Genomic DNA, 25549 nt, shown 5'->3' with positions numbered 1-25549 from the left:
GCATCCATTTTGAAAAGGAATCTGTGTAAACAAACTGTGCAGCTCATTCAGCCATGGGGCTGCTAAATCATCCGAGCAGCACGGTACCAGTGGTGCAGAGATGAGATGCTGTAAAATGAATATTGCATGAATAAATCTACCGCCGTGTGCTCTCTCCACCTGTTCCACCTCTCTCTCTCTCTCTCTCTCTATCGCTCTCTCTCTCTCTCTCTCTCTATCGCTCTCTCTCTCTCTCTTTCGGTCTCCTTCTTTCTCTCTCTCTCTCTCTCAATTTCTAGCCCTTCTGTCCCTTTCTCTCTCTCTTGTCCTCACCTGTGAACTGGTTCCGCAGGTGCAGTTGATGGCCTCCTGTCCGCGTCTACCCAGCCTCTCTTCTCTCTCTACCCCTCCACTCTCTCCCTCTCTGTGTCCCCCTCACTTGTGAACTGGTCCCACGACTGCAGTGCAGTCACAGCTGAACTCTGTCTGTCTGTCTGTCTGTCTCCTCACCTGTGAACTGGTCCCAGAGGTGCAGCGTGCCGTCGCAGCTGACCACTTCCTGCAGCGCCTCCAGCTGGCCCACGTAGGTGACGGTCTTGCGGTGCTCCATGTAGGTGAGCCGGGGCTCCATCTCCCGCGTGCCGTCGCCGTAGTTGTACAGTGGCCACAGCTTCACCGTCTGGGGGCAGTTACACAATAACAGTTACAGCTAATGGCAAAGGAAAAGTTTGTCAGAACAATATTTCTTGTGATTAAGAGCTTGGCATTGGCACCTGCTGCCAACTGCCCATATGCTGAGAAAACTCACACAACAGTCAATGGTACAGTCAATAAAGAGCACTTTATTCAGAAAATCTTTAGGCAATAAATAACTTATTTATCATCTCATGAATAGTTATTTATCATCTGATGAATAGTTATTTATCATCTGATGAATAGTTATTTATCATCTGATGAATAGTTATTTATCATCTGATGAATAATAATGCAGCATAGCACAGTCAATCCAAGCAGCTCCAAAGTGCTTCGAAAGTTTGACAGGAACACAGTGCAGGGTTGGCAGATTTTGAGACAAATGATCAATTCAACAGTATCCTCTTGGGAACAGTGGAGATGATAAACTCCCTTGTAATTTGGCTTGTTTCGATCAAGGACGTAAAAAAGAAAACTGATAAATCACCTTGTCGTTAAAATAATAAACTTACTGTTCAAAACTTACAAAAACTTAACACTGTATAAGATTTTTAGTTGCTTATTTCCAGAATTCATGCTACCCATTCACTAATGTTACCTTTTTCGTGAAAATTCCACGGAAACCTTCACGGAAAAGTGTTCAATCACCTTGTCCTTGGAGGCGGAGAGGAAGTAGTCCTCCCCGGCGAGCGGCGCCAGGCACTTGACGGTGCTGGTGTGTCCCAGGAAGCTCTGCAGGCGGATCTGGTGGAAATGGAAATGGTCCTGCTGGTTGAGGCCGATCTCGTACTGCCAGTAGGCCAGCCAGTTGCCCTGCAGCGCCCGCGTGCTGTGCGGCAGGTTCTGCTTCAGGGCGCTCTCCTCCCCCGCCGACGTGGAGCCACCCAGCACCCAGGAGGATGAGACGGAGAAGGAGGAGGGGACGGTGGAGGAGGAGGTGGAGGAGGAGGAGAAGATGGAGGATGAGGAGGTGACAGGAGGATGGTGGTGGTGGTGGTGGGAGGGGTGTCCGCGGCTCCAGTTGTCCAGGTTGGGGCTCGCGCCCGTCTCCGAGTCCCGGGACACCTGGATGCGGTTGCCCACCATCGCGCTGCCGAAGGTGCCCGACTCGGGGAGGCTGTCGCCGGCCAGGGGGGTGGAGGTGGAGGCGGGGGCTGGGAAGGGGTTTCGGGAAGTGGCCACGCGTCTGCCTGAGGCTGGGGACTGGCCTACCAGAGAGGGGATGGGAGGGGGTTGGTCCAGCCTGTGCATCATGGCTGAGTTGGGGTCTGGGCTCCCGGGGCTGATCTTGTCGTGGTACGACTGGCCGAGACGCCACACCAGTTCGTAGTTGGGCACCAGTTTGCAAATTCCTGGTTCACCTGTTAAAGATGAAATAGTAGTGAATAGTCAATAGTAATACATCATTACATTTGCAAGCAAAAAGCAGCCAAATACAAAAGGAAGATCTTTGATTAATGACCGCCAAGCGCAAGATCATAATAATTACGTATTTGTACAGCAGGCAATCCCATACACAGCAGAGCACAGCGCTCCCTCCATGGATTTCGATTTGCTTTTTAAACAGCTTGTGGGGACACGCTGCACCCACTCAATTTGCTTTGGTTTGTTTGAAGTATTCAGAGCAGGGCTTGCCTACAGAAAGCTTAATTTACTGCCGTATTTGGTTAATGCGTGAGCAGCACCAACCAAGTTTGGGGAAATAAGTTTGCTGAACACTGATAATAAATAGGTTTGGGGTGTAAAATGGCATTATGTTGCTGAGACAGCCTTTGCAGTTTTTTCTTAGCTTCAAAATAATGTTTCCAAAATTGTTTCATCAGTGACTTGTCACTATAAAAGCGTGAAAGGCATTTCTGAAAGCAACCATCCATAGAGAAAAACTACTTCAGTCTTGCTTTACTGGTTAATGAATTCTGAGTCCATGGAGAGGGGTAAAGTGAATTACAAGGACTGCGAGTTGATAAACCATTAGAAAATGATTTTGGCTGAAGAAATGTCTTAGTGATACGATAATGTTTTGAAAAAGTCCTAGCAATGATAAATTGAGGAACCACTCAAATTGAAGCATGAAACACGACTCATGTGCTGCTTTAATGGTTGTAGCCGTTCAGTGTTGCAAATGAGAGTGAATCGATGGACCACTGACGCAATTTTGAAAACGTTAAAAACAACTTAGCGTTGGCCTTGGCCGTGGTTCAAATGGATAAGGCACCATACGGTTTCGCCAGGGGCCCAGGGTCGATTCTGGCATGAAATGAATCAACAGTCAATCAACTAATGTTTGTAAGTAACTGTAGTTCTGAGTTTATGGGTCTGTTATGTGGCTGCCATGTTGACCAGGACTCCCTGGCAGGAGGAGATTCTCAAGCCATTTCTCAATGTTCTAGTGTGCGCCCTTCGAAGTGTGTGAGCCTAATTAGTCACGCCCAGTGATTGGACACTCAGCAGAGTTCACCAAAGAGTATCTAATCACAGGGGTGCACACTAGAACATTGAGAAATGGCCTTAGTCTCAATGGGACAAACCTGGCTAAAATAAAGGATAGATGAAATGAAAATGAAAGTGGTACCGATGAGACAGTAGAAGGGGATGTATGATGCGTAGGCCATCTCAGGGTTGAAGACCGCCTGCAGCTCCTCCAGAACCCGCAGCTCCCAGGTCACCTCTTCCCCGTGCTGATTGTGGCCGTCCAGGAATATACATTCCCCAACCTCCCTCCGGGGGGCAGTCTCCACCTGGGAACGTAAAGGACATGTACTGTATACTGCATAACCACTTTGAAATGTAAAGAATATGCATAACATTTTTATATAGCCACTTGGAAACGTGAAGGATATAGCCACTTTGAAACATAAAAATATCAAAAAATCAGGGGTGCTGTGTGGCGTGCTAAGCCCCCGTGCAAAGTTTGAGTCTATGTGCCACCATTACTAAAAAGACACAAAAGCTGTGAAAGAATGAAAAGGACATGCATATACAGCCACTTAGAAACGTAAAGGAAGGATATAACCATGCACTGTTCCCTGAGGGAGGTACAAATCAATGAGGTACAGCACAAAAGTATTTTGGGATATCACATCCTCAGGTGTCTTGCCAAAGACACCTCTATTCTGTGTAATGAAAGTGACTCATGGTGACGTAGGTGGGTCTGACCAAATCGCATATTATCAAGGCACCCTCAGCACCACCTGAGTTCTTCACCTGCCCTGACAACATCAGATCATGCATTCATGAATACAGTTATGCTTCTCGTCAATGCATAAGGTATTGTGCCAGACAAAACTTGCAAAGTGGAGGAGACGCGCTCACACTATCGCCTAATGATTAACACAGTTCTTAACAGAGTGCTGAACCGCACATAAAATATAGATGGGTGACTGGAGCGAAGGACAGCACTCTTTTTCTTTGTTCGCCTAGGAACGTTTCGGGCAGAGCCCTTCTTCAGCATGTAACAGTGATATCCATGGTAATAATGGCAATTGTAATTTGCAATCGCCATTTGAACCAGACTAGCCATACAAATCCCTTTATAATCAATCTGGGTATATCACATTTTTCACGGAGCCCTTGGTGCATGTGACTATAGTGACTTTCAATGAGAATGCATTTGCAAAGGAAGTGAGTATCCTGGGACGTATGGGGTTAATGGTTGATGTATTCACCACTTTGATATTATTTATACATCAGTCCTAAGCATTCTGTATTTAAAACATCAGAGACAATTCATTGGACTGTCTGCTGTCATAAATATTCATATATATATACTGTAATTAAAGCACATCTCTTCGTTTTATGTGCAGGTCTAATTTTATTGCTCTACGGGGACACCTTCATTAAGGTGTGAAGGGATGAGCTATTAGGTAGGCCACTTTACCTACAAAGCACTTGGGAAAGCACTGCATTACAACAGTTAACTGTTAATCAATAATAATAATAAAAGAAACGTTCCCTGTGTGTATACCTTCTTCATATTTGAACAACAAAATGCACTTCACATAAAAACCTTTATTGTCACAATATAAAAAAATGCTATGTTGTTTATACCAGGCCGACAGATACAAAGAGGATAGGAGAATGAAGAAAATACTATCAAGATAATGGGTAATACAATTGAAAAAAAAGCTAATACTGCCTCACTTGGGGGGTTGCTGTGGGGCAGCATGCTTAGGCACAGTCCACAAATGGGCCTGCATGCTTCATAGGGACCCAGGTGTGAGTCTGGCCTGGGGCATATCCCAACCCTACCCCATCTCTCTCCCCCACTTACTGTCCCACTCTTCACTATCTGTCATAATAAAGGGAATATATATATATATATATATATATATATATATTTAAAAATACATATATTAAAATAAAGCATTGCAGCCCAGTCGTGGCTCTAACGGCTGGGCATGGGACTGCTACGCCGGCGATCTGGGTTTGATTCCGGCCCGGGCCATTTGCTGATTCTCCCCGTCTCTCTCTCCCAACTCGCTTCCTGCCTCTCCTCCACTGTCTCGTCTCAAACAAATAATAAAAGGATAGATAGACAGACAGACAGACAGACAGACAGACACACACATGTTTACTAATAGTGCCCCACCTGTCCCTGCAGGGTGTGCAGCAGGGAGAAGACCTGGAAGAAGCGGCAGAGGGTCTGGGCCATGTGCTGCTGCACCATCTCCCTGCCGATGCGCAGGCAGATCAGGGCCATCAGGCTGATGGTCTTCAGGCACAGAGCCGAGCGCGTCTGCACGCCGCTGGGGAAGCTAATGCACAGAGCAGAGGGACGGAGGGGCAGAGGGACGGGCATCACATTACAGTAACAATGCATTAGCCAACAACTGTGTGTGTGTGTGTGTGTGTGTGTGTGTGTGTGTGTGTGTGTGTGTGTGTGTGTGTGTGTGTGTGTGTGTGTGTGTGTGTGTGTGTGTGTGTGTGTGTGTGTGTACGTGTGCCCACCATTTGTGTACATATCTTGCTGTCTGTTTGTGTGCGTCTTTGTCTCGGTTCAGCTATGCGTTACGTGCATTCACTAATGCACAGAGAGAGGGGTTGGCCTTTACAGTAACATTACATTAGCCCACTATGCGACTCACTTAACCACAGCTCTAATGGAAAGCACTCGAGTGGTGTGTGTGAGGACATGGGAAAGGGAGCGCTGATGGCGTTATGATACTCTATCCCATCCGAGGTCAGGGGAGTGCAAGCATGGCTAAAGCACTTCCTGGTTGTGACTGTCATACCGTTTATACACTAGCAAGCCAACTGATGCAGAGTGTTCGACAAACAGTAGAACATAAACGTTACTGTTAACGTTATAATAACAATATAATTATTACGACTTTTAAGGCTTGAAAATCATTGTCATAGTGATTCTCTGTCCCATCCCTAACCTTTAGGAGTGACAAGCCTTCAATTCCTCTTTTGTGTTTGTTTTTGTTTTGTTTTGTGTGCAAGTCCTGTGTCCTATGTCCTCTGTGTTGTGTGTGAATGATTTGTAAAAGGAGAAAAAAGAAAGAATGCAAGAAAGAATATATGATTTGTTTGACCACAGCAAGAACGGTGTTCCTGTAAAGGAAAAAAAACTGTTGTGTTGCCATTAAAGCAATCCATCAATCAATCCGAGGAGATGTCCGAAGAATACAGCAGTGGCCAAAGCATTTCCTGGCTGTGATTGGCGTATTGTTTATACTGTAGCAAACCAACAGTGTTGAAACACCAAGTTTGCCTTGCATGTGTACACTGCATCTCCCCTCATATTCTATGCTGTTGATCATGTCCTTTTTTTTCCTTTAGTGATAATGTAAGAGTACTGAACTGTGAAAAACTTACCGAAAATGATTGAAATCCACTTTAATGACTTTGTATTCAGTTTGAAATTGTATGCAACTCTATGGCCCACAGCTGAAATGGTCTTGGGTAAGATGGTGCCGCTTCGGGCTATTGCTCAGAAACGCCCACTTCCAGTCTAGTTTAACCCATTTTAGCCTAAGCCCATTTTGGGAAAGGATGCCCTCTGCCTCTTAAATCCTAAATATCTCAGCCTCCAAAACACATAAAAAACAATAATAAGTTGTATAATAAGGCGTTCATTTTGCATTGGAATGTGTTCATTCAGCTCTAACATACCCAATTTTTTAAAATAAAAACTTCAAATGTCAAGAGCCTGAATGCGTTAATCTAGGTCTGTGCCTCTGACGTGACATGACGTAACGTGACGTGACAATGATACTCCATACCCCATGCGAGGAGAGGTGAGGATGTGCAGCAGGGGCAGGAGCACTTCCTGGTTGATCTTCATCAGCATGTCCATCAGCGTGGTGTCGGAGAGGAAGACGATGATCTTCTGGGTGAGCACCACCGCCGCCAGCAGCCCAGCCTCTTTCCTGGTGTTGAGGCGGTGAGACGAGGGAGGGGACACCTGGAGGCACAGTACACAAATAGCACCGTCAGGCTGACAGAGCACGGGCCTCTCAGTCTCAAAAACAATCTCGAAACGACTGACATGTTCGCACCAAAAATCTAAGTGTTAGGGAACACAATAGTTGGATCACAATGTGAGAAACAGCACCTGTTCTGTATGGTCTGAAAACAGCTAAAGTGGATGAGCTTATCCCTTCAATCTTACAAAATTCTTCCCTTCATACTAATAGAAAATAGTAGGGGTGTAGGGGTGTAAATGACAGACTACGATTCGATATCAATTTGTCATGGCAGCGATTCGAAAATGTTCTATACTTAAGAATGCCCAATGATACGATACGATACGATTCTATCCAAATTACCTTTCTACTTCTGTTAGGTTATGGAGCTAAGGCATTGGGCATGGGCCAGCAATTTGATTACTTTCGATATTTAAGAGTGCCCCACAATACGATACGATTCAATTCGATGCATACATATCGGTTATTATTTACACCCCAAGAAAGCAGTTAAATGTTATTCCAGAGTAGATGGTATCTACACTATACCAAGGGTTGAAATATCAGGACCTTATTTCTGACTTTAATAGGTGTTAGGTCAGTGGTTCTTAACCTTTTTTTCTGAACGCACCCCCTTAGCTGTTCCCAAGACAAGCCGCGCACCCCCATCCCAAATATCTACACGTGTATACGCACCAAAAAAATGATTTAAGTGATCAATTACAATGATTCTTACTTTAGACATTAATCAATACTTTCATGAATTTACATGGGGACGAAAACATGTTTAAATTTGGTCTTAATTTGGCCTAATTATAATGTTTGGAAGCAGAATTTTGGTCTCAACCTCAACACAAACAAAATTCCGCGCACCCCCTGAAATCTCTGGCGCACCCCCAGGGGGTGCCCGCACCCCAGGTTAAGAACCACTGCGTTAGGTGATGAGGAGACCCCTACCAGGTAGCCGATGTAGGGCAGGTACTGATAGGTGAGCACAGGTTCCCCATACAGGTGAGCTACATAGATGAGGCACTCCAGCACTGGGCTGGCTGTCTGGTCTCCCACCACCGGCTTCTTCTCATACACGCTGCCACCACTCTCCAGGCTGCTCTCCTCCGTGGGCTGCACAAACAGGTGCTTCTCTGGTCCTGTAAGGCGGAGGAATATCCCAAGAGATGAGAACAGATGTTCATGAGTGATGCGGAGGGTGTTATATATACTATGTGTGTCATGTGTTTCGTGTGTCATATATGCTGGGTATGTATGGGTATTGTGAGTGTTATACTGTGTTTCATGTTCTTGGTATGTGTGTGCTGTCCCTGGGAACGCACTGCTGCTTGTTTGAAAGGGATTATCCTTCATAGGACAATAAAGACCACCTATCCATTATGTCTAATGGTTTTCTTTTCAACGTCAAAATAAAATATCAATGCAGTGCAATGCAATGTTACAGTACATAGTGGTGTTCAAATGTCTTATCAAAGTGGATCACAGAAAATTAAAAACCTTAAGATATGTTTTAATGCTTTTAATCTAATTATTTAACTAGATTTTACCTTGACGTTTGAAGTTTTTTTTTCTTCTTACTTTTATTCTTCTTTTATGTGAAGCACATTTAATTGCACTTGTGTCCGAAATGTACTATACAAATAAACTTGACTTGACTTGATAGTAGTGGCTTACCGACATAGCACGTGGTGAGCAACCGAAGGAGGTTTCTGGCCACATATCTGGAAGTGACTGTGGGGCCAAGCTTAGCAGAGAGCCATCTTACCGTCTTACAGACAGTGTCTGTAAAGCATAATAGTCACACAAAATAAAAACATTTCCATCTTGTTCAAGGAAAATACAAGCATTTAGACTCCTTAAAATGTCAGTGTGGCTCAAATATAAGCTGCACTATGAATCATTTCTTTTAAAAATTAGCGAAAAAACCAACAATAAAACAATACATAATTATATACAGTATATCTCCTAAAACAACTTCATCATATTGGACAGACTTGACTGGGTCTCACCTAACAGGATCTTGTGCTCCTTCTCGGTGGATTCCTCAGTAGTGGAGTCCGTGTCGTCGTCCTCTGCCACCATGTTCTTCTCCGGCTCCCCTTGCTGCATGCCGTTCAGGAGGTCCCCCTCTCCCTCCAGAGTCACCACAGTGGCCCCCGACTCCTCTAGGCAGCCCGTGAGCTCCAGGCTGGGCACTCTGTGAATAGCTCCCTCTTTGCCATCCACAGTGTCTTCTTCGTCTTCCAGCTCTGGTCCATCCTCCCCGTCGCTAGCCTGCTTGAGGTCCTGGTTGCTGTCGACGGATTTCAAACTGGCACGGTCCCTGGTGGAGTCTGCGTCTCCGAGGGACACCTCGCTGGCACTGCTCTTGTCGCTCAGCTTGCCAACGCTGAGGGATTCCTGGTCTGTGTCTTTGCCTGTGAAGTTTGGGCTGTTCTGTTGCTTGCCCCCCGGGAGACTGGAATCCCCCGGCGCCCCGGATGCTCTAGTGCTGCTGACATAGAATCCATTCTGGAAGTCCTCGCCTTCGTTGAGGAAGACCTGGTCGGTGAGGCTGATTCCTGAGGAGAAGTCCGCCAGACCTGGGTCACCTCCAGTGACCGCTCCGCTGCCACCTCCACCTTTTCCAGCTTTCCCTGTGCCGTTTTCGCACTCAAAGTCCTCCTCCTCGTCCTCCCCCAGACCGGCGTCGCCTCGGAGCGCTTTGCCGCCTGCCCAGTTGGAGCCAGCGTTTCGGCTGCAGCCCTCGAAGCCCGTGATGACTTGGAGGACGTGGGAGAGCAGACAGGAGAGGAAGGCCTGCAGCCCCAGCCGCACGATCAGCTGCAGCACGAAGCAGTCCGTGTAGAGGTAGAAGCGACCGCGCAGGCAACGCGGGTTCTCGTAGACGCTGATGAGCGGCTTCAGCAGGTACTTGGTGGCGTTGCGTGGGCCGAGGACCTTGGCCACGGGTTCGAAGAGATACCAAGCCGCGTACACGGCGGTGGACTCTTCTAGCATTAGAGACAGGACGAAAGGCAGCAGGATCTCGAGGCCCTCTGCCGTGATGCTCCCCTGGAGCAGAGTCTCCAGCTGCTGCCACAGGTGGAACACAATGTCGCGACCTTGAGCGCTGCTGGGCGCCTCCATCTTGGAGTGGTAGGAGAAGATGAACTTGTGCAGAGCGGGGAAGTAGGTGGGGAAGGGCAGCGGGGAGAGGGCAGGGCTGAGCAGCTGCCACGGGTTGGGTGGCGGGAGACCCTCGCAGATGGCGTCGTACTGGAACAGTAGCGGGTAGGAGGAGTGCAACGTGTCTTTGGAGTGCCTGTGGAGGTGAAGGAGGTTCTCAAGGGCGTGGTGCAGGGGCAAGGGAATGTCCCGGAGGTTGGCGAAGCAGAGTTTCATGATGGCCTGGAAACGCTGCCTCAAGGGAGAGCCCGACTTGATCCCCCGCAGTTTGCAGGTGCAGAAAATTTCGGCGACGAGCACCCCCAAGGCCTGCATATCCCTCTGAAAGAGGTTCGCGAGCGAAATCGGCGTCCCGTGTGCTTGTTCTTTCTGCTTGCTGGACAATGTGGAGTCTGCAATCTGTGCTCGCAGACCCTTGAGGAGGAAATTATTCCGTTTCTCCAGCTCCTCCAAAGGCTGAAGCGGGCTGAATCCCTCGGGCAGGGTGATTTTAAAGTCGTCAGGGTTTGACGCGTTACTGTCACCGCCATGCTGTTGCTGCTGCTGCTGCTTCTTGTTGGCACCTCTCATGGCACTTCGAATGCCAGAGCCTAAACTGTTCGTGAGGCCTCCAGAGCCGTCGGTCGGAAGGGAGCCGGGCAACGGCGACACCACTATGCCCGGGTGATCTAGCCCCGCCTTCCCGACGGCAGGGTTTGCCAGCGGAACGGGCACGGAGGCGGTCGTGGAGGAGGGAGTGCCCGCCTGCGCGCTTAAGGAGTCCAACGCCTCCATGCCCTGCTCCAGGTCGTCGTCTCTGCCCACCAACGTCCAGCTGGCGGAGTCGGAGCCGATGGTCTCGGGCACGGCGCCGTCCAGGACGTCATTGAGGGACGTTTTCTGCCAGGAGCTGGGAACAGTCGTAGGCCCCAGATAAGGCGGCTCCGGTGGGGAATACTGATAGGGTGCGAGGCGGGGAGGGTGGGGCTGGTCGAAGAGCTGCACCACGCCGTAACAGGACAGGTTGGTGTGGTTGTCCACCAGATGCAGGCACACGTTCTTGGCCTTGACCGCCTCCTTCCCCGACAGCTTGTAGCCGAACGTGAGGTCGATCCAGGAGTGGAGCTGCGCGGAAACCTCCGGGCTTTCCAGAAGGCGCCGGTGCACCTCCACAAACTCCTCGCAGGAGCCGCACCAGGGAGGCACCTCCAGGTCGGGCATGTCCGGGTGGATGGAGCGGAAGATGGAGGGGTCGGTGAAAAACTCGGGGATGCACTCGTCCGGCGTCCAGCTGTGCATGCGCTCCATGCTGACTGGGTACTCGTTGGGCTCCCATTGGGAGCGCACGTGGCTACACAGGATGGACTTGGGCGTCTGTCTGGCTTTGTACACGTAGTAGGTGATGTCCGACAGCACGTCGGAGATGTGATGGGGCACGTGAAGGTGATCGGCATGCCCAGCGCCCGCGGGTCCGACAGACACGCCCAGGTCTCCCGGCAAATTGCCGCCGCTCCCGCCACTGGCCGCCGCGGCCGCAGCGAGGGCTTCTTTGGTCATTTCGTACGTAAAGTCCAGCTGTTTGTCACCTTTGTTGAGACGGAATTTGGACCTCCGCAGGTCCCGGAATTTTCCGTTTGGCACAGTAAAATCCACGACCCACGGCAGCACCGGGTGATAGTTCGGGTCACCTTCCCGCCTGCCCGCCAGCCTGTTCAGCTCCATCAGGTAGCGAAAGTTGCTGACGCGACCGTGAACCCAGTCCAGCGCCAGACATTTGAGCTCGTCAAAACAGTCCCTGCATAGATGTCCACTGACACTGCTACTGTTACTGCTGACACATCCGCTGTCCTTCACCGTAATACTTCTTGGTACTTGTTTACCAGCGATGGGGTCAGCAGCAGTGTCCCTGCGCTCTCCCAGCTCCTCGTAGTGCGACAGCGAGACGCGCAGGCGACTGTAAAGCTGCTCGTCCACCGCTATGTCCATCAAAGACAGCTCGCCGCACGATAACCCGGCAGCCTGGCAGGCACGCATAGCGATGAGCACCTGGTAGAGAACGAACAGCACTTTGGCATGGCTGTTGGCGAGCTTGGCCGGGCTGTAGGACACGATGTCCAGCAGGGAATATTGAGTGTAAGGCAGGATCACGTACAGCACATCGCCCGACTCCAGCAAACACTCCGGGGGGACTACGTTTGGACAGAGGCTGTCGCTGGTGTTGGGTTTGGGGGCGGCGGAGCCTGACAGGAACAGATTCTCCTTCTCCTTCTCTCTGGCGGGAGACAGGGACGGGGAGACCCTGTCGGTTGACATGAAGTGGACGCAGAAGAGTTTCTGCAGAGCTTGTCGCACGGCGTCCACGGCTTGAACTTGTGGGTGTTCCACGGGGCCGGCGTACGGCTGAACAAGGCAGCGGTGGGCGTCGCGCCACAGGTTTCTGCAGATGGATGGATAAACACACGCACACGCGCGCACACACACACACACACACATACGCACACACACACACAATGATGAGCATTCCATGGTTTACAGTCAACGCAATATTGCTCCTCATCATGCAGTACTTCCCAATAAAGAATATTATTTCATTTAAATACCATGCTGTCCTTATATCACTTTAAAAAAAGAACCCTGCCACTTTGAAACTAAACATCTGTTTAAGAGTGTGATGAGAATATACCAGTACCTGACATTGCTGTGGGCTACCCCACACATCGCCCTGATGAAAGAGTCTTGGGACATTGAGTCCCCATAGCAGGCAGGATCAGTTGCCAAGCGATAGCCCAGCTTATTCTTCCTGAGCCCCTGGATGCAGACCCTCGTCCAGCCTGCCGGTAACTTCACCTGGGACCGCTGAAGTAGAATAGGTATTTCTGTTTCACAACTAGCTTCATACCGAGCACAGCGAGTCACTTTCCGCTCCCTTAATCCCATCACCCAGCGACTCGGAACCAGGGCGACCAGTTCGTGCGGGCGTGGTCCTGGACCCAGCTGGCGCTGGTCCAAGCCTAGGTCCCTCTCCACAGCTGCTGCCAGCCACTCCATGTTGCCTTCTTGCGGCTCAGCAGGATAGTTGCTTATCCTATTACTCAAACATCGCTGCTTCCGTCTTGGAGAGTAACCATCATGCCATTTCACACTTTCCTGAGGAATAGGGTGCGTTCCACAGCAGCTTGGTTATGGTTCCTGAAAACAGTTTGAAACCGTCATGTTCTAGTTCAGTTGAAATGCGCTTCCTCCTCTAGGCTACTACAGGAATTCGAGACATCACTTTTTAAACGTCCAAAAGCCATCATCAACTTTCAGTTAATATATAAAATCGTGGTCTTCTCTGTCAACTTTAAGTCACATGAATATATAGCTGTATATGCGCATTTCCTTCGGGCGCGCGGCTTCGTTTCACTTTTGACTACAATGAATGTCTTCTGCTCACATGATGATCCACTACACAGGAAATTGCTTTCATCATACCCCTGCATTTCTAACAAGCGGAAAACTGAAGCACAGCCATACCAAACCGTACATACGACCTGTTTAAACATGATAACAGTTAGTCAAAGAGCAACTACTACGCTAATTGCACAACTTTTCACTTCATGCATAGATCCCCTCGTTTCATTAGAGAGAAACAGCAGTTGCAAGGGAATGAAGACACATTTTCCTTCTACCTTTTCTAATGCATTTTCAAAATCATACACAGGCTTGCCACTGCACCTGCTGTTACATCGTGTCAAGCGCAGGGATGATTAAATGCTTTGCATGTTTTCAAAACAGACACGGTAGGTTAGCCGACTTGATAAACTAAATTAGCTTATGTTAGCTGATGATTCACATACCTCAGGCTTCTGCGTAACAGCTGATGATATAATTCCGAGTCACATCATTCTTATCGCTCCATTATTAATCATTTGAACATTATAAACCCAGTTACTGCGCTCTTTTCCTAATGAAGTAGGACGCATAATGTATAATAGACATCTGCAGCACAGTAGCTATGTGAGATGTTTTGTCCCAGCAGTCTGCTGATAGGGGCCATGTTGTTGCGTCGAGATCTCACGTGACACACACAGCTGTGGGCGTGTTCAAAACACTCGTGACGGTGGAAGGAACTTGCAAAATAGATGGATTTTACAGGAAATATTTATTTATTTATGGGAGTATTGTTCAATGGTCGGCATCAGGAAGACCAGCAGGTGCTATATAACGATTGCTATATCAGAGGCAATTGGATAATTGCAGGATTTGGCCATTTCCTTCACGGATACCATATTGATTTTAATACAGCAGACAAATTTCAATTAAATGATTATATTACCCTCAGCGATGCATCATGCTTTACTATGAAAGTTAAAAGTGAACCATGTGGTGCAATGTTATGCCAAACGTCTACTTCTCTTCCATGTTGTACGTGCACTATACACGCAAAGAGCTACGCCCATATTTGGATCTTGAACATGCCCTTAATCTTCACCTCGTGACATGTTTGTCTTTTGATTTACTGATGTTGACAGTCAGGGGCTATACGTTTTTAAAAATGCTGACAAAGGGCAGTCTTCCCGTTTGAGGATGTGCGTTGTCATTAGGCATACAGATTGAAGAAATGTGATATATTAACATGAAATGTTTGAGACTTTCATAATAAGCTAGGAGGACTACTTTGTAGTTTTTATGGAAATTGTTGGATGGGATATTAGATTAAGCTAGTGTTCATTTTGCATAGCGATGGGAAGCATGACATCAGGGAGAAAGTAAGCTAAACTTCGAGCATTTATCACATTAGGTCCTAGAGCCTATAGGCCCTACATTTCAGAATACAAATAGCCACCGGACCTATCAATAATTGTATTGTAGGCTAATACGTTAATTATCATTACGCTAATAGCCTAGGGTCTAAAAGTTATTGCTAGTTAGCTATGAAAATATGATTTGTGGTCTGTCTTTTAGGCTGTAAATAGGCCTATTCAAAATTAGATTAAAGTGTATGGCTGGGAGATCTGCTGAACTCGGCAATGTTTTTTGGCGGCGGTCGGCTTGGAGCGCTTCCACGAGAGGGCAATATAGTACATCTTTCAATGAAATGTTTCACACTGAGGCACGCATCATGCCAGAGCTAGACTTGCAATGTGATGGGTTTGTGAGTCAACTCATTTAGTGATTCCATGACCCTCCGAAGTTCTCGAAACCTAAGTAAGGCAATTGACACAAAATTTTAATCAAAGATAAGTCAAGGTTTCATTTATGAATAGGCCTATTAATGAACTTTGTTGGAGCGCTTATTCGGTGCTCTGGCAGAAGCGATTGGTCCCACTGACAGAACAAACCTCCTCTCTCTCTCTCTCTCTCTCTCTCTCTCTCTCTCTCTCTCTCTCTCTCTCTCTCTCTCTCTCTCTCTCTCTCTCTCTCTCTCTCTCTCTCTCTCTCTCTCTCTCTGCCCCTAAAAAGACGACTCCAGCAGCATCCAACTTCTTAACGCCTGTTGCATCTACGCTGCAGGATGGCACAATCACTGAAAGTCCTTTGGAATGTGAGGAATGGGATGATTCTTTGTTTAACGCCGTTTCTCCTCCTCCCCCTGCCACTTGTTGTGGGAACAACGGTACGTGGACATTATATATCAATTATCATGTTTAATTGAAGCTTAATTTGATGGGGGAAAGCTGTTGCGATAGTTTTAACTACTCCGGAAAGTATGAATGAGTTCCGCGCGTAAAAGTAGGTCTCCTTAACTTTCTTGACTATGCATGTTTTATGTAAGTTTGTAACATGGATTCTAATGGTCGTAACTGGCTGTTATCTTAACACTGTTGAACGAGCAATGCGTGTAAAGAGTGTTGTTTTAAACCTTTGTTAGTGGAGGCTTTAGCCTAGTATTGGTTTTATGCAGCGTGGGAACTAAGGATAGCGCTTTCAGTGAGTGTTGGGAATTGTAGGCAGTTTGAGAAGTCTAATGGAAGGCTAAAGGAGAGTGAGAGGCACACAGTTATTGAGATGAGATGAGACTGCACTGTTCTATTTGTGGTCTCATAATGATAGTAATACACTGAAGTACCGTGTACGGTGTACATCTCAGAGAGGGTTAGATAGGCCTAAATAAAGGACTGACTGGAGGTCGATTACGCAGATGTGTGATGTTATGGGACAACATGTATTAATTCTAAAGAGACAATTATCCTGTAGACCTAGATGCATCAACCCTATTTTCGTTCATGGGGTCATTTGCCCTCCCGTGTCCTCCATGCATCCTCTTCAACATATTGGCTACTTGTAGAAATGATGACATGGGTCTACTGTATGTATGTCAGGTCTATAGTGCCACTGCAATAAACATGCTCTGGTTATGTTATAGTTTGTCCCATATAAACCTTTCCCTATATCAGAGAAGACCGCCTGTCTTGTTCGTTGCAGTGGCACCATAGGCCAATCTGACACTTAATTGCAGTGCAGATGGGGTCGCCGGCGGGCCTATTCACTATTTGCTGAAAATTCTCAACTACAACATAATGACATTGCAATGACAGTACCGAGTGCCTTGAGTAACAGATTAAGACAAAGATTTTTATTATTATTATTATTTTTACGTAGATGGCCCGATGTGTGATGTGTGTGTGTGTTAAGTTAAACCAGTTACTGCAGGATATTATACAGAAAAAATTCAAAAGTTTTGGATGTACTTATGCTGACTTAGACTTCGTTTGAAAAATCAAAGCAGACATGCTTAAATAGAAGCCTCGATGTGTTTTCTGTGGGACGATAATGTCCACTATGGAGCTGGTGTGGTTGTCCTGTCTCCACACAGCCAGTGACACATTCTCTGCTTGGCCGGCAAACATTTTATGTGAGGCCGTGGGAAGTTGTGGACACAGAAACACGTTTTCACACATGGACTGAGAACAAGACTGACGCACATACAGTCGCTATAACTACCGGTACTCAGGCTGATGGCAGCTCTCTGCTCCAGACATGTGTGGGGTGGATATGTGTGTGAGCTCCAAGTGTGGGCTAACTCACTTCCCCATGTGAATGCTTGGGGGCTGGTTTGTGTATGTTGTGTGAAACGCATGGGGACAAATCTCCTTCCCCCAAGGATTAGAAGAATAAAGACTTTGCTCAGTTACCCGCACATTACAATTTCACTGCCCTATGTAGGCCACTTTGGACCCATGCACCAGCCAGTGAATAGCTTGCCCTGCATTGACCCATAGTGGGCTATCCCCATACTTGGCACAAACAGTGAATTCTGCAGTGTTCATTTAACACGTAGAGAGGACTCTGGGGCCAAATGCACTCCAGAAGATGTTAAATGGACTCTCTAAGTGTTGAATTAACACCGAAAAATGCACCCTCTTCTGAGTTGGGCAATACAACATCCATGAGTGCCCCTGCTGAGACCGGGACAGGTTTTCCCTGAAAGAGCCATCCCTCCACACAGTGTTTACTCTGTAATGCGGATAGTCAGCCTCATCATTACCATAACAAAGGCGCTTGAACGAAAAGACTGTTCATAAGTACGTACTTTCTTCCGGAATATGGCAGAAGGTTCTATGCTTGAATATGATAACATGATAATCTATGTGTAGCCCCATAATGGACATCATTCTGCCATACTGAACTATTAGTTGAAAAACTGTACAACCACCATACTACACTGCTACAACATTTCACAGAATCTTAAGTCATGCATTACAACTTGGTCATTGTCATTCCAGTGACAACAAACTTGCAGGGGTCGTGTCTTGAGCTAAATTAGTAGCAGTGATTATGCAGATAATACACCTGTAATGAGTGTATTGAATATTAGGGGTGTAACGGTACACAAAATTCACGGTTCTGTTCATATCAGAGTGAACGGTTTTCGGTTCTCTGCTGGTCTTTTTTTTTTCAGTTCATGATAAATGGTGCACTGGGAATATCAAACCACATTTATATAACTGCAATTATAAAGGGATGATGCACAAGTTGAATCAGCTGATGTGCACTGTCTGAGCCTTCCAAATGCCCCTTTTCAAGTGGCTAATAGAATCAGGCTTATCACTTAATATCCTACATATGGTTTCTACAGGCTTTTAATGTGAAAATGGTGTGATTTTAATTGTGTCATCCTCTGATTGGTCTTACGTATATGCTAATGTGTTAATCAGAGAGACTGGATAAGATAGTCCTATAATCTCTGTTTTACATATTTTACTGGGCAGTACATGAATTGCAGTTTGCCACGGACTGCATTTCACGGTTCGGTATGGTGTGTGAATTGTACGGTTTCGGTTTTCGGTGCGGTTTGTACCATCCCTATTGAATATGCAACACACCATATATCCTTGAAATGTTTACAATGTTCATAACGACATAATGACATAATGGCATAGTAATGAAATGACAATGATTGAGTAAGTGGAACATGTTTCTTCAAATTGGGCTATTATAGAGTGTGTCTAAAGTCAACAAAATTAGCACACCACAAACTGTAACAGTAAACGAACAATACTGACAATAAACTGGCTGTAGCAATAAACCAGTAATACAGACAACAAACCACTAATTAGCACGGTAAATACTGTGGCAATAAATTGACAGTGCTGACAATTACTGTTTTATTTGTGACAAGAACTTTTCATTGGTCTTCACTGGTGGCTTCTTCACACTTCTGGGTGGGTTTGAAAGGGGACAGCCATGGTCTTGTTGTTAGGGAGCTGGTATGTGTAGCCAGCCAGTACCCTGAAAGACACTCTGCAAAATATCTGTAAGCCACTTTGTATTAAAGCATGAGCAAATTGTTCTTAAGTGTGATTTTTTAAAATTACTACTATTATTATTATGCATTTCTATTTTTCATATGTTAAATGTTCAATGTTATAAATGTTCTTGCACTTTGATGTCTGTCTGTTAATGTCAGAGCTGTGTATGTGGGATAGAGAGAGAAAAGTAATTTCACCCGTGCATATGAAGAAACGGACAATAAAGCTGACTTGATTTCATGACGGTGTGCTGTTGTGTTGTGTTGTGTTTTGTTTGGCAGGAGGCATGCTGTGCCTATGTGATCATCCTGATGGCGGTCTACTGGTGTACGGAGGCGCTGCCTCTGGCCGTCACCGCCCTCCTGCCCGCCGTCCTCTTCCCGATGTTCGGCATCATGACCTCCAAACAGGTATGGCCCCACAAAGCAGGACCTCCAACTCATACACCCAGGGCCGCTGACAGCTTTGGGGACAAAATCATCTGAAAGGGCCCCCATCAACAATGCATGCAATGTTATGAGTATCCAATTCTGGGCCCCCCTCTCTCTCCATGGGCCCGGGACAACTGACCCCTTTGTCCCTCTTTGTCAGCATCCCTGCATACACCTGTCTGTTCTTGGTCCTGAATAGTTAAGTAAGGGTTAACGTTCGGCGAGAAGGTCGCTACCGTGGAATAGCAGCACGACAGAGAGAATTTTTAGACCCCGACGCGGAGCGGAGGGGTCTTGTTCTCTCTGAAGTGCTGCTAGGCCTATTCCACAAAACGACCGACTCGCCGAAAGTTAACCCGCTTATTATATGGATATACTTAAATGATTCACACATGGCGGGGACATTTCTTTAGGCCTATTTAATGTGAAGGCTAGGCTATTAGGCTATAGTTTTTAATGTCAAAAGATTGTTGCTGCGCAAAACAAAACAGTGCCGTTGTGGAACACCGCTAACAGCTAGGTAGCCAGGACAACAGGTGTTGTCTATCACAGCAGCTGATTAGAGTCTTGTTGAAAAGTCGCTTTAGCAGTGAAAAGTCTTGCTGCCATTGACAGCGGTCTGTTATAGACCAACCCGTCCGTTATCGAAAAATAACAGACGTGCGAACGTTGGGGAGCCCCGTTGAAATGAATGGAGCATTCGACCAATGACGTCACAACCATATAATAAGCACTGATTAAAAAGAACAGCGTATGTGCATTACCTGACTCTGTGGTTGTAGCTCTAGCCACTATTGCACAGACCCAGTTGAAAGTTGATGGTTTATCTAATGTCTGATTGATTCTTTTAGTAACAAAAATATGTTCTGCATTAGGCCCATCTGATTGGTGTCCTTTACAATATGGGCTCTATTTTGTACATTACATTTCACAGCTGATGCTTTCATCCAAAGCCATTCCTACCTTGATTTTTTTTTTATTATTTAATCTTTTCACCCCAGTTGCTTTGTATGAGTATATCTTGCAAAAGCAGGGACATTTTTTAGCAATACACAGTCTAAGTAACAACAAGTGCATATACAGTACATACAATAGATCAAGCCAATTCTTGCATGATACTAAGTGTGCTCTTCTTTTCAACCTCAGACCTGAAAGATTTGGTAAAAAGGAATTTGCCAAGTGAATCAGACTAGTGAATGTCTCCTGTTGCAGGTGTGTATGCAGTATCTGAAGGACACCAACTTGCTGTTCGTGGGTGGTCTATTGGTGGCCGTGGCAGTGGAACACTGGAGCCTGCACAAGCGGATAGCTCTCAGAGTTCTCCTCTTTGTTGGGGTGCGGCCTGCTCTGTGAGTGAACCACATTTCATAACAGTGCCCTTTACAGACATGTTTAAGTTTATTCAAAGTGCTTTATAACTGAATCAAATGTGAAATGACTAAAGGCAGAGCCCTGTATTAAAGTTGAAATGAAAATCATTACAGCTGATGATGTAAATTGTCCTGTTTGGTATCCTGTATAAAGATAATAATAGAGTAATGATAATTCACAACCTTAAACTGACATTTAGACTGAAGAACACAAAAACACAACTCCCACCCCCCATCCTCACAAAGTCTCAGTCACAATACATGAACCATTGATTGAAAAAGCTGTTGTATGTAGTGTTTAAAAATATATACGAACATACCGGTAGATGTTGTAATAGATCGCAATAAGAGCTATATAGATCAGACGCTAGTCACATGCTTCAAGTGTTCCTCTTTGACTCGGCAGCTTGTGTCGTGTACTCTGCCGCCACCTCTTGTCAACTAGTTCATTTTTTCTTTGTCTTTGTCTTTTGGACATTGTGCAGAACTTTGGTCTGTGTATGAAGTGTGTAAATATAGTTTTTATGTATATACTGTATATTATAAACTTAGTTACTTGCTTACTCATTTTCTTACGTAGGGTACATGCATGAGCTAAGTGTATTGTATAATGTAACATTTGCTTGCCTACCTACCTCAGGCTGATGTTGGGCTTCATGGGGGTGACGGCCTTCCTGTCCATGTGGATCAGCAACACGGCCACCACGGCCATGATGGTCCCCATTGTCCAAGCGGTGCTGGAGCAGCTCAACAACCATGACGTGGAGATGCCCGAGATCCTCGCAGCCGGAGACGGCAACCACCACCCTGTGGAGGTGGAGTACAAGCAGGCTGGGAAGGATGACCAGGGTAAGTACTAGGAATCTCCCCTCTACTAGTACTCCACTGTACTGTACACAGTGTATGTTGCTGTGCTGATTCAACAATTAGAGCGTCAAATTAACCCTATCCAGACTGGGGGAGGCGCTAAAAGTGCCCGCACCAACTTTGATGTCGTATAATTACTTAACTACTTATGCTATGACTACTAAACTTGGTGACTTTTCCTAAAATTTAGTTGGCTACAGTTTAGTACCAAAAGATTATGTTTATCCTTTTTGTCGTTGCCATGGCAACGGTTTTCTGACAGGTATGTCTGACTGAAAATCACTGATCCAAGTCTCATTATTGTTCCTTTTTCATATTTTTTGTTATTTTCATTAGCATCAGACAGCTTTGTGAGCATTTAAGTGGTGTGAAGCATGGAATCATTAAAATTTGAGTGCATTACCTAAATTTGATTGAAAATGCATTATGGCGAGATTTTGGACATTGTAATCAGATGATGTCATAATGACGTCATAATACCAGATAATGATACAAAAATGATATCATTCATAGATGACCATATGTAGATCATCTCCCCAAAGTTTGGTTGTCATACCGTATTCCGTTCATGAGTTATGAGGGGGGGGTCAAAAGAGCCCCCCCCCCCCCAGGCCCAGGAATGCCAAAAAAGCCCAGTCTGAATAGGGTTAAGGTGTGGAAAGAGATCGAACATCACGAGAGTAGCCACACAAATTCACCAAAGCGCAACATGAGCGATTCCAGTGACGGAAGTTTTTTTTTCGTAACCTTTATTTTACCAGGAATGATAGACCCATTGAGATTAAAAATATATTTTTCAAGGGCGTTCTGGCCAAGGGGCAACACAAAAAGTAATTGACTTTGTATTGAGTTGTTGGCGAGAGAAGAGACAAAAGCGATTTGGCCTACTAGGAGCGATTTGAGCGACTTGGGCGACAGTTTGTAGTTGGACTTCCGCATATAATGCAAATGAACTATGATGCGGTTTGGTGACCACAGCCAATTGGAATTTCGGAATGCTTGCATTCTGCTATTAACGGACATACTCTGTCGCTCGTATCGTTCTTGCTACACACTTCATCAAATTCTCTGTCGCTTAATCTCATCGCCGCCAGTGTATTCGCCCGGTGACAACCACAATTTGGGCGATGAGGAAATTTGAGCGACACTGAAGTTCAGCGAATAGTGTAGTAATGAGCTACAGCCACCTCAGCCAATTGAAGTGTTGGAATGCTTGCATTCTGCTGTTAACGGTCATACTCTGTCACTTTTATCGCTCGTGTAGCTCTTGCTATGAAAACAGTCCAGTGACTCTTTGTAGCTTTTGTTGCTTCTGGTGTGTTATTTGCACAGTAACACTCCTTTAGTTGGTCCTACCAAAAATCACTAGTTATACTTTAGTTTTAAGTTTTATTAGAGATCAGAGGTACACATCAAGTCAGACATCCAGGAATTTTTGTGTGAATGTTGACATTCCGGCATATTGAGATGGGGGAAAATGCGGAGGAGGCGCAAGATATAAAAATTAGACACTTCTACTTGTCCCTTGCTGTAGAACGTGGTGAGGTGAAGCGTTCTTAAATGTTTTTGCATTATTGCTACTTTATTTACTTTATTTTCATGTGACATTGCGTAGCCTCAAGCACCACCGTTTTAACACCATTTTAGCACAGGTTCTACATAGCAGATATGAGATTGTGACAACACTCCGACTTAGTGAATGCAGTATCCTTGTCAAAACTTCTCTCCTGTCCTGTTCATTCCCGTCTATTACATCATTTACACATGGAACATTAACCCTTTCCATGCAGAGCCTCTGTTGTATTTAGAATGGGAGTCCACAATGGGAATGATATTCTTTTTTTCCATAGCAATGTTGTCATGATTTTTTAGTTAAGCTTTTTCAGCAAACACTGTGTGGGATCCCATCAGAATGAAAGGGCTGCAAGCTCAATATCTATGTTCACATTTAACCGTTTTCAATGACACGTATAAACACGTTTTTTGTTTGTTTTTGTTTTGCTGTGGACTCGAAAATACAGAAGATCATACTCCATGTGAAGCAAGCTTTCAGAACTGCAGTGGCTCTTTTTAAATCCCAATCTTGCCCAAATAATAATATGAGTAATGTGTTTTGGTCCTGAGATTATTATGGCCGCCGTCAGGGCCACTGATAGCTTTTGCTGGGCCCGGTGTTCTGTCGAGATGTGTTGCCTCGTCGAGATGAGCGACCGGTCGCCCTATTCGATAGTGGTGTTCTATCGATTTGCGATGCCTCATCTAAATGAGCGACCTTGACTTTCCGCGGAAGGCGTTTCAATCGGTCCACGTAGGACTGTTTTAATAACCACTACTTTGTTTATTTCACGGACAGGGTGTGCAATCGTTCGTGCGGAGTTTAATAAGAACATGCGGCTGCTGACAACTGTGAGCCTCTCGTTTGAGCAAGTTAAGAAACGTGCCATATGAAAGAGACTGAGTTGAGTTTGCGCGCAAATACTGGAGAAAGTGTTTGGGATCAGGGCCTGGCTACGGGTTGTTTAATGCAGTCATTTTGCTGTTGGTTTGGTTTCAATGCGACGTGGTCTCGCAATTAAGGCAAATGTACATGAAATCATGTGCTATGGGGATGAACGCGGTTTAGATATTCCCAGATAGCAGATAGCGTATTGTTGTGTCTTTGTTTTGGCAGATGTCATCTTTTAATGACCGGAATCATATTTCCATTACATCCCCACCAGTGCATTTCTTATTACCATGTTGAGGCATTTTACAATGCAGTCGATTCAAATTCTTGAGTGAAAAGGGTGGAGGGACTGGAGCATTTTGACAGCTCAATCAGAGGTGGCGATTTTTTCCATTTTGCAATGAGAACGCCTCCTCTACATAGTCTTTTCTGATCGATGTTACAATGTTCGAGGCTGAGTGTGTGAGCGATTACGGTTAGGCAACAAAGTAGCAAATGTACGAGGCCACGCTATTTCGCAGATTTTCCAATGATCTGCTGGATGATCCACGCTATTTCCCGTTTCCCCCCCAGGGGATATAGCCTACCGGTATCGTAACTTTCAGTCCATGACAGTCGGTGGACAGGCTGTAGGCTAACTAGACTATGGATGACTGGTGGTAACCTCAGGAGGACATAGGCTACAGTTTGAGTCACTAAAGTTGACAGTTTGAGTCACTAAAGTTGACACTCTCAGGGGATCCTATCGTAACTTGCGCTACAGTTTGAGTCACTAAAGTTGACAGTCTCAGGGGATCCTGTCGTAACTTGCGGTCTCACAATTCGATGGGCAATCACCCGCGAAAACCACCGCGAGGGTGTGCGCATGCGTGCGCATGCTCAGTAGAGAAGAGAATCACATCTCGATGGGTCGCTCATTAAGACAGGACACCGGGACAAAGTCATCTGAAAGGACCCCCTACCCAATACATACAATGTAAGATGGACCCAATTCTGGGCCCCATCCCCCTGGGCCCGGGACAACATACCCCTTTGTCCCCCTCTGTCGGCGGGCCTGTCCGCCGTAGTCACATGCGGATGATGGCCTAGGGCCAAAGCCCACTTGTGTTTGTGGACTCTGTCCAATTTTGAATTTGGTTCTTTTGGAGATTTCCTTTGGAGATTTGTTTTATAACTTTGCACCCAGAGGAGGATTATGTCTTTGAGCTGGCCTATTATTTGATCCCAGGCAGACCTGCCACTCAATATAATCTCATGTTATTGCAAGTAGTTATACATTAGTGAATGTAGCAAAATAGGATGTTGATCTGTATTTAACAAACCTAAGCACAGAGAAAATGGCAGCTTCTGCATGTCAGTTATGTTGTGTGTACGCTACAAGTCTAGACACTCTCCCATAGTTCAAAAAGCAAACCTTTTTCAGTTTGGTTTGTGCAGAAAATCAATACAGCTTTCGCTCCAG

The 25549-nt window shown here is 45.9% G+C and overlaps 2 protein-coding genes across 2 annotated transcripts in view; one reads left to right on the top strand and one right to left on the bottom strand.

Annotated features, from left to right (window-relative positions):
• The window catches only part of wdr81 (WD repeat domain 81), a 29551-nt gene extending 15266 nt beyond the window's left edge, over window positions 1-14285 (bottom strand). The window contains exons 1-10 of the mRNA XM_063205051.1: window positions 14078-14285; window positions 12928-13427; window positions 9101-12675; window positions 8766-8873; window positions 8040-8230; window positions 6900-7081; window positions 5261-5426; window positions 3245-3410; window positions 1321-2033; window positions 490-658 (exon numbers count right to left, since the gene is read on the bottom strand). Coding sequence (XP_063061121.1) covers window positions 490-658; window positions 1321-2033; window positions 3245-3410; window positions 5261-5426; window positions 6900-7081; window positions 8040-8230; window positions 8766-8873; window positions 9101-12675; window positions 12928-13286 — 5629 coding nt within the window. The 5' untranslated portion in view covers window positions 13287-13427; window positions 14078-14285. The remainder of the gene's footprint in view (window positions 1-489; window positions 659-1320; window positions 2034-3244; window positions 3411-5260; window positions 5427-6899; window positions 7082-8039; window positions 8231-8765; window positions 8874-9100; window positions 12676-12927; window positions 13428-14077) is intronic.
• Window positions 14286-15730: 1445 nt separating this feature from the next.
• slc13a5b (solute carrier family 13 member 5b) overlaps window positions 15731-25549 on the top strand; it is a 30164-nt gene continuing 20345 nt past the window's right edge. Inside the window, exons 1-4 of the mRNA XM_063205050.1 lie at window positions 15731-15837; window positions 19255-19383; window positions 20617-20753; window positions 21415-21623. Coding sequence (XP_063061120.1) covers window positions 15736-15837; window positions 19255-19383; window positions 20617-20753; window positions 21415-21623 — 577 coding nt within the window. The 5' untranslated portion in view covers window positions 15731-15735. The remainder of the gene's footprint in view (window positions 15838-19254; window positions 19384-20616; window positions 20754-21414; window positions 21624-25549) is intronic.

This window comes from Engraulis encrasicolus, chromosome 8, assembly GCF_034702125.1.
Source record: "Engraulis encrasicolus isolate BLACKSEA-1 chromosome 8, IST_EnEncr_1.0, whole genome shotgun sequence".
NCBI lineage: Eukaryota > Metazoa > Chordata > Actinopteri > Clupeiformes > Engraulidae > Engraulis > Engraulis encrasicolus.
The sequence above is the reverse complement of the archived record's forward strand: the minus strand, read 5'-3'. Positions and strand labels throughout refer to the sequence as shown.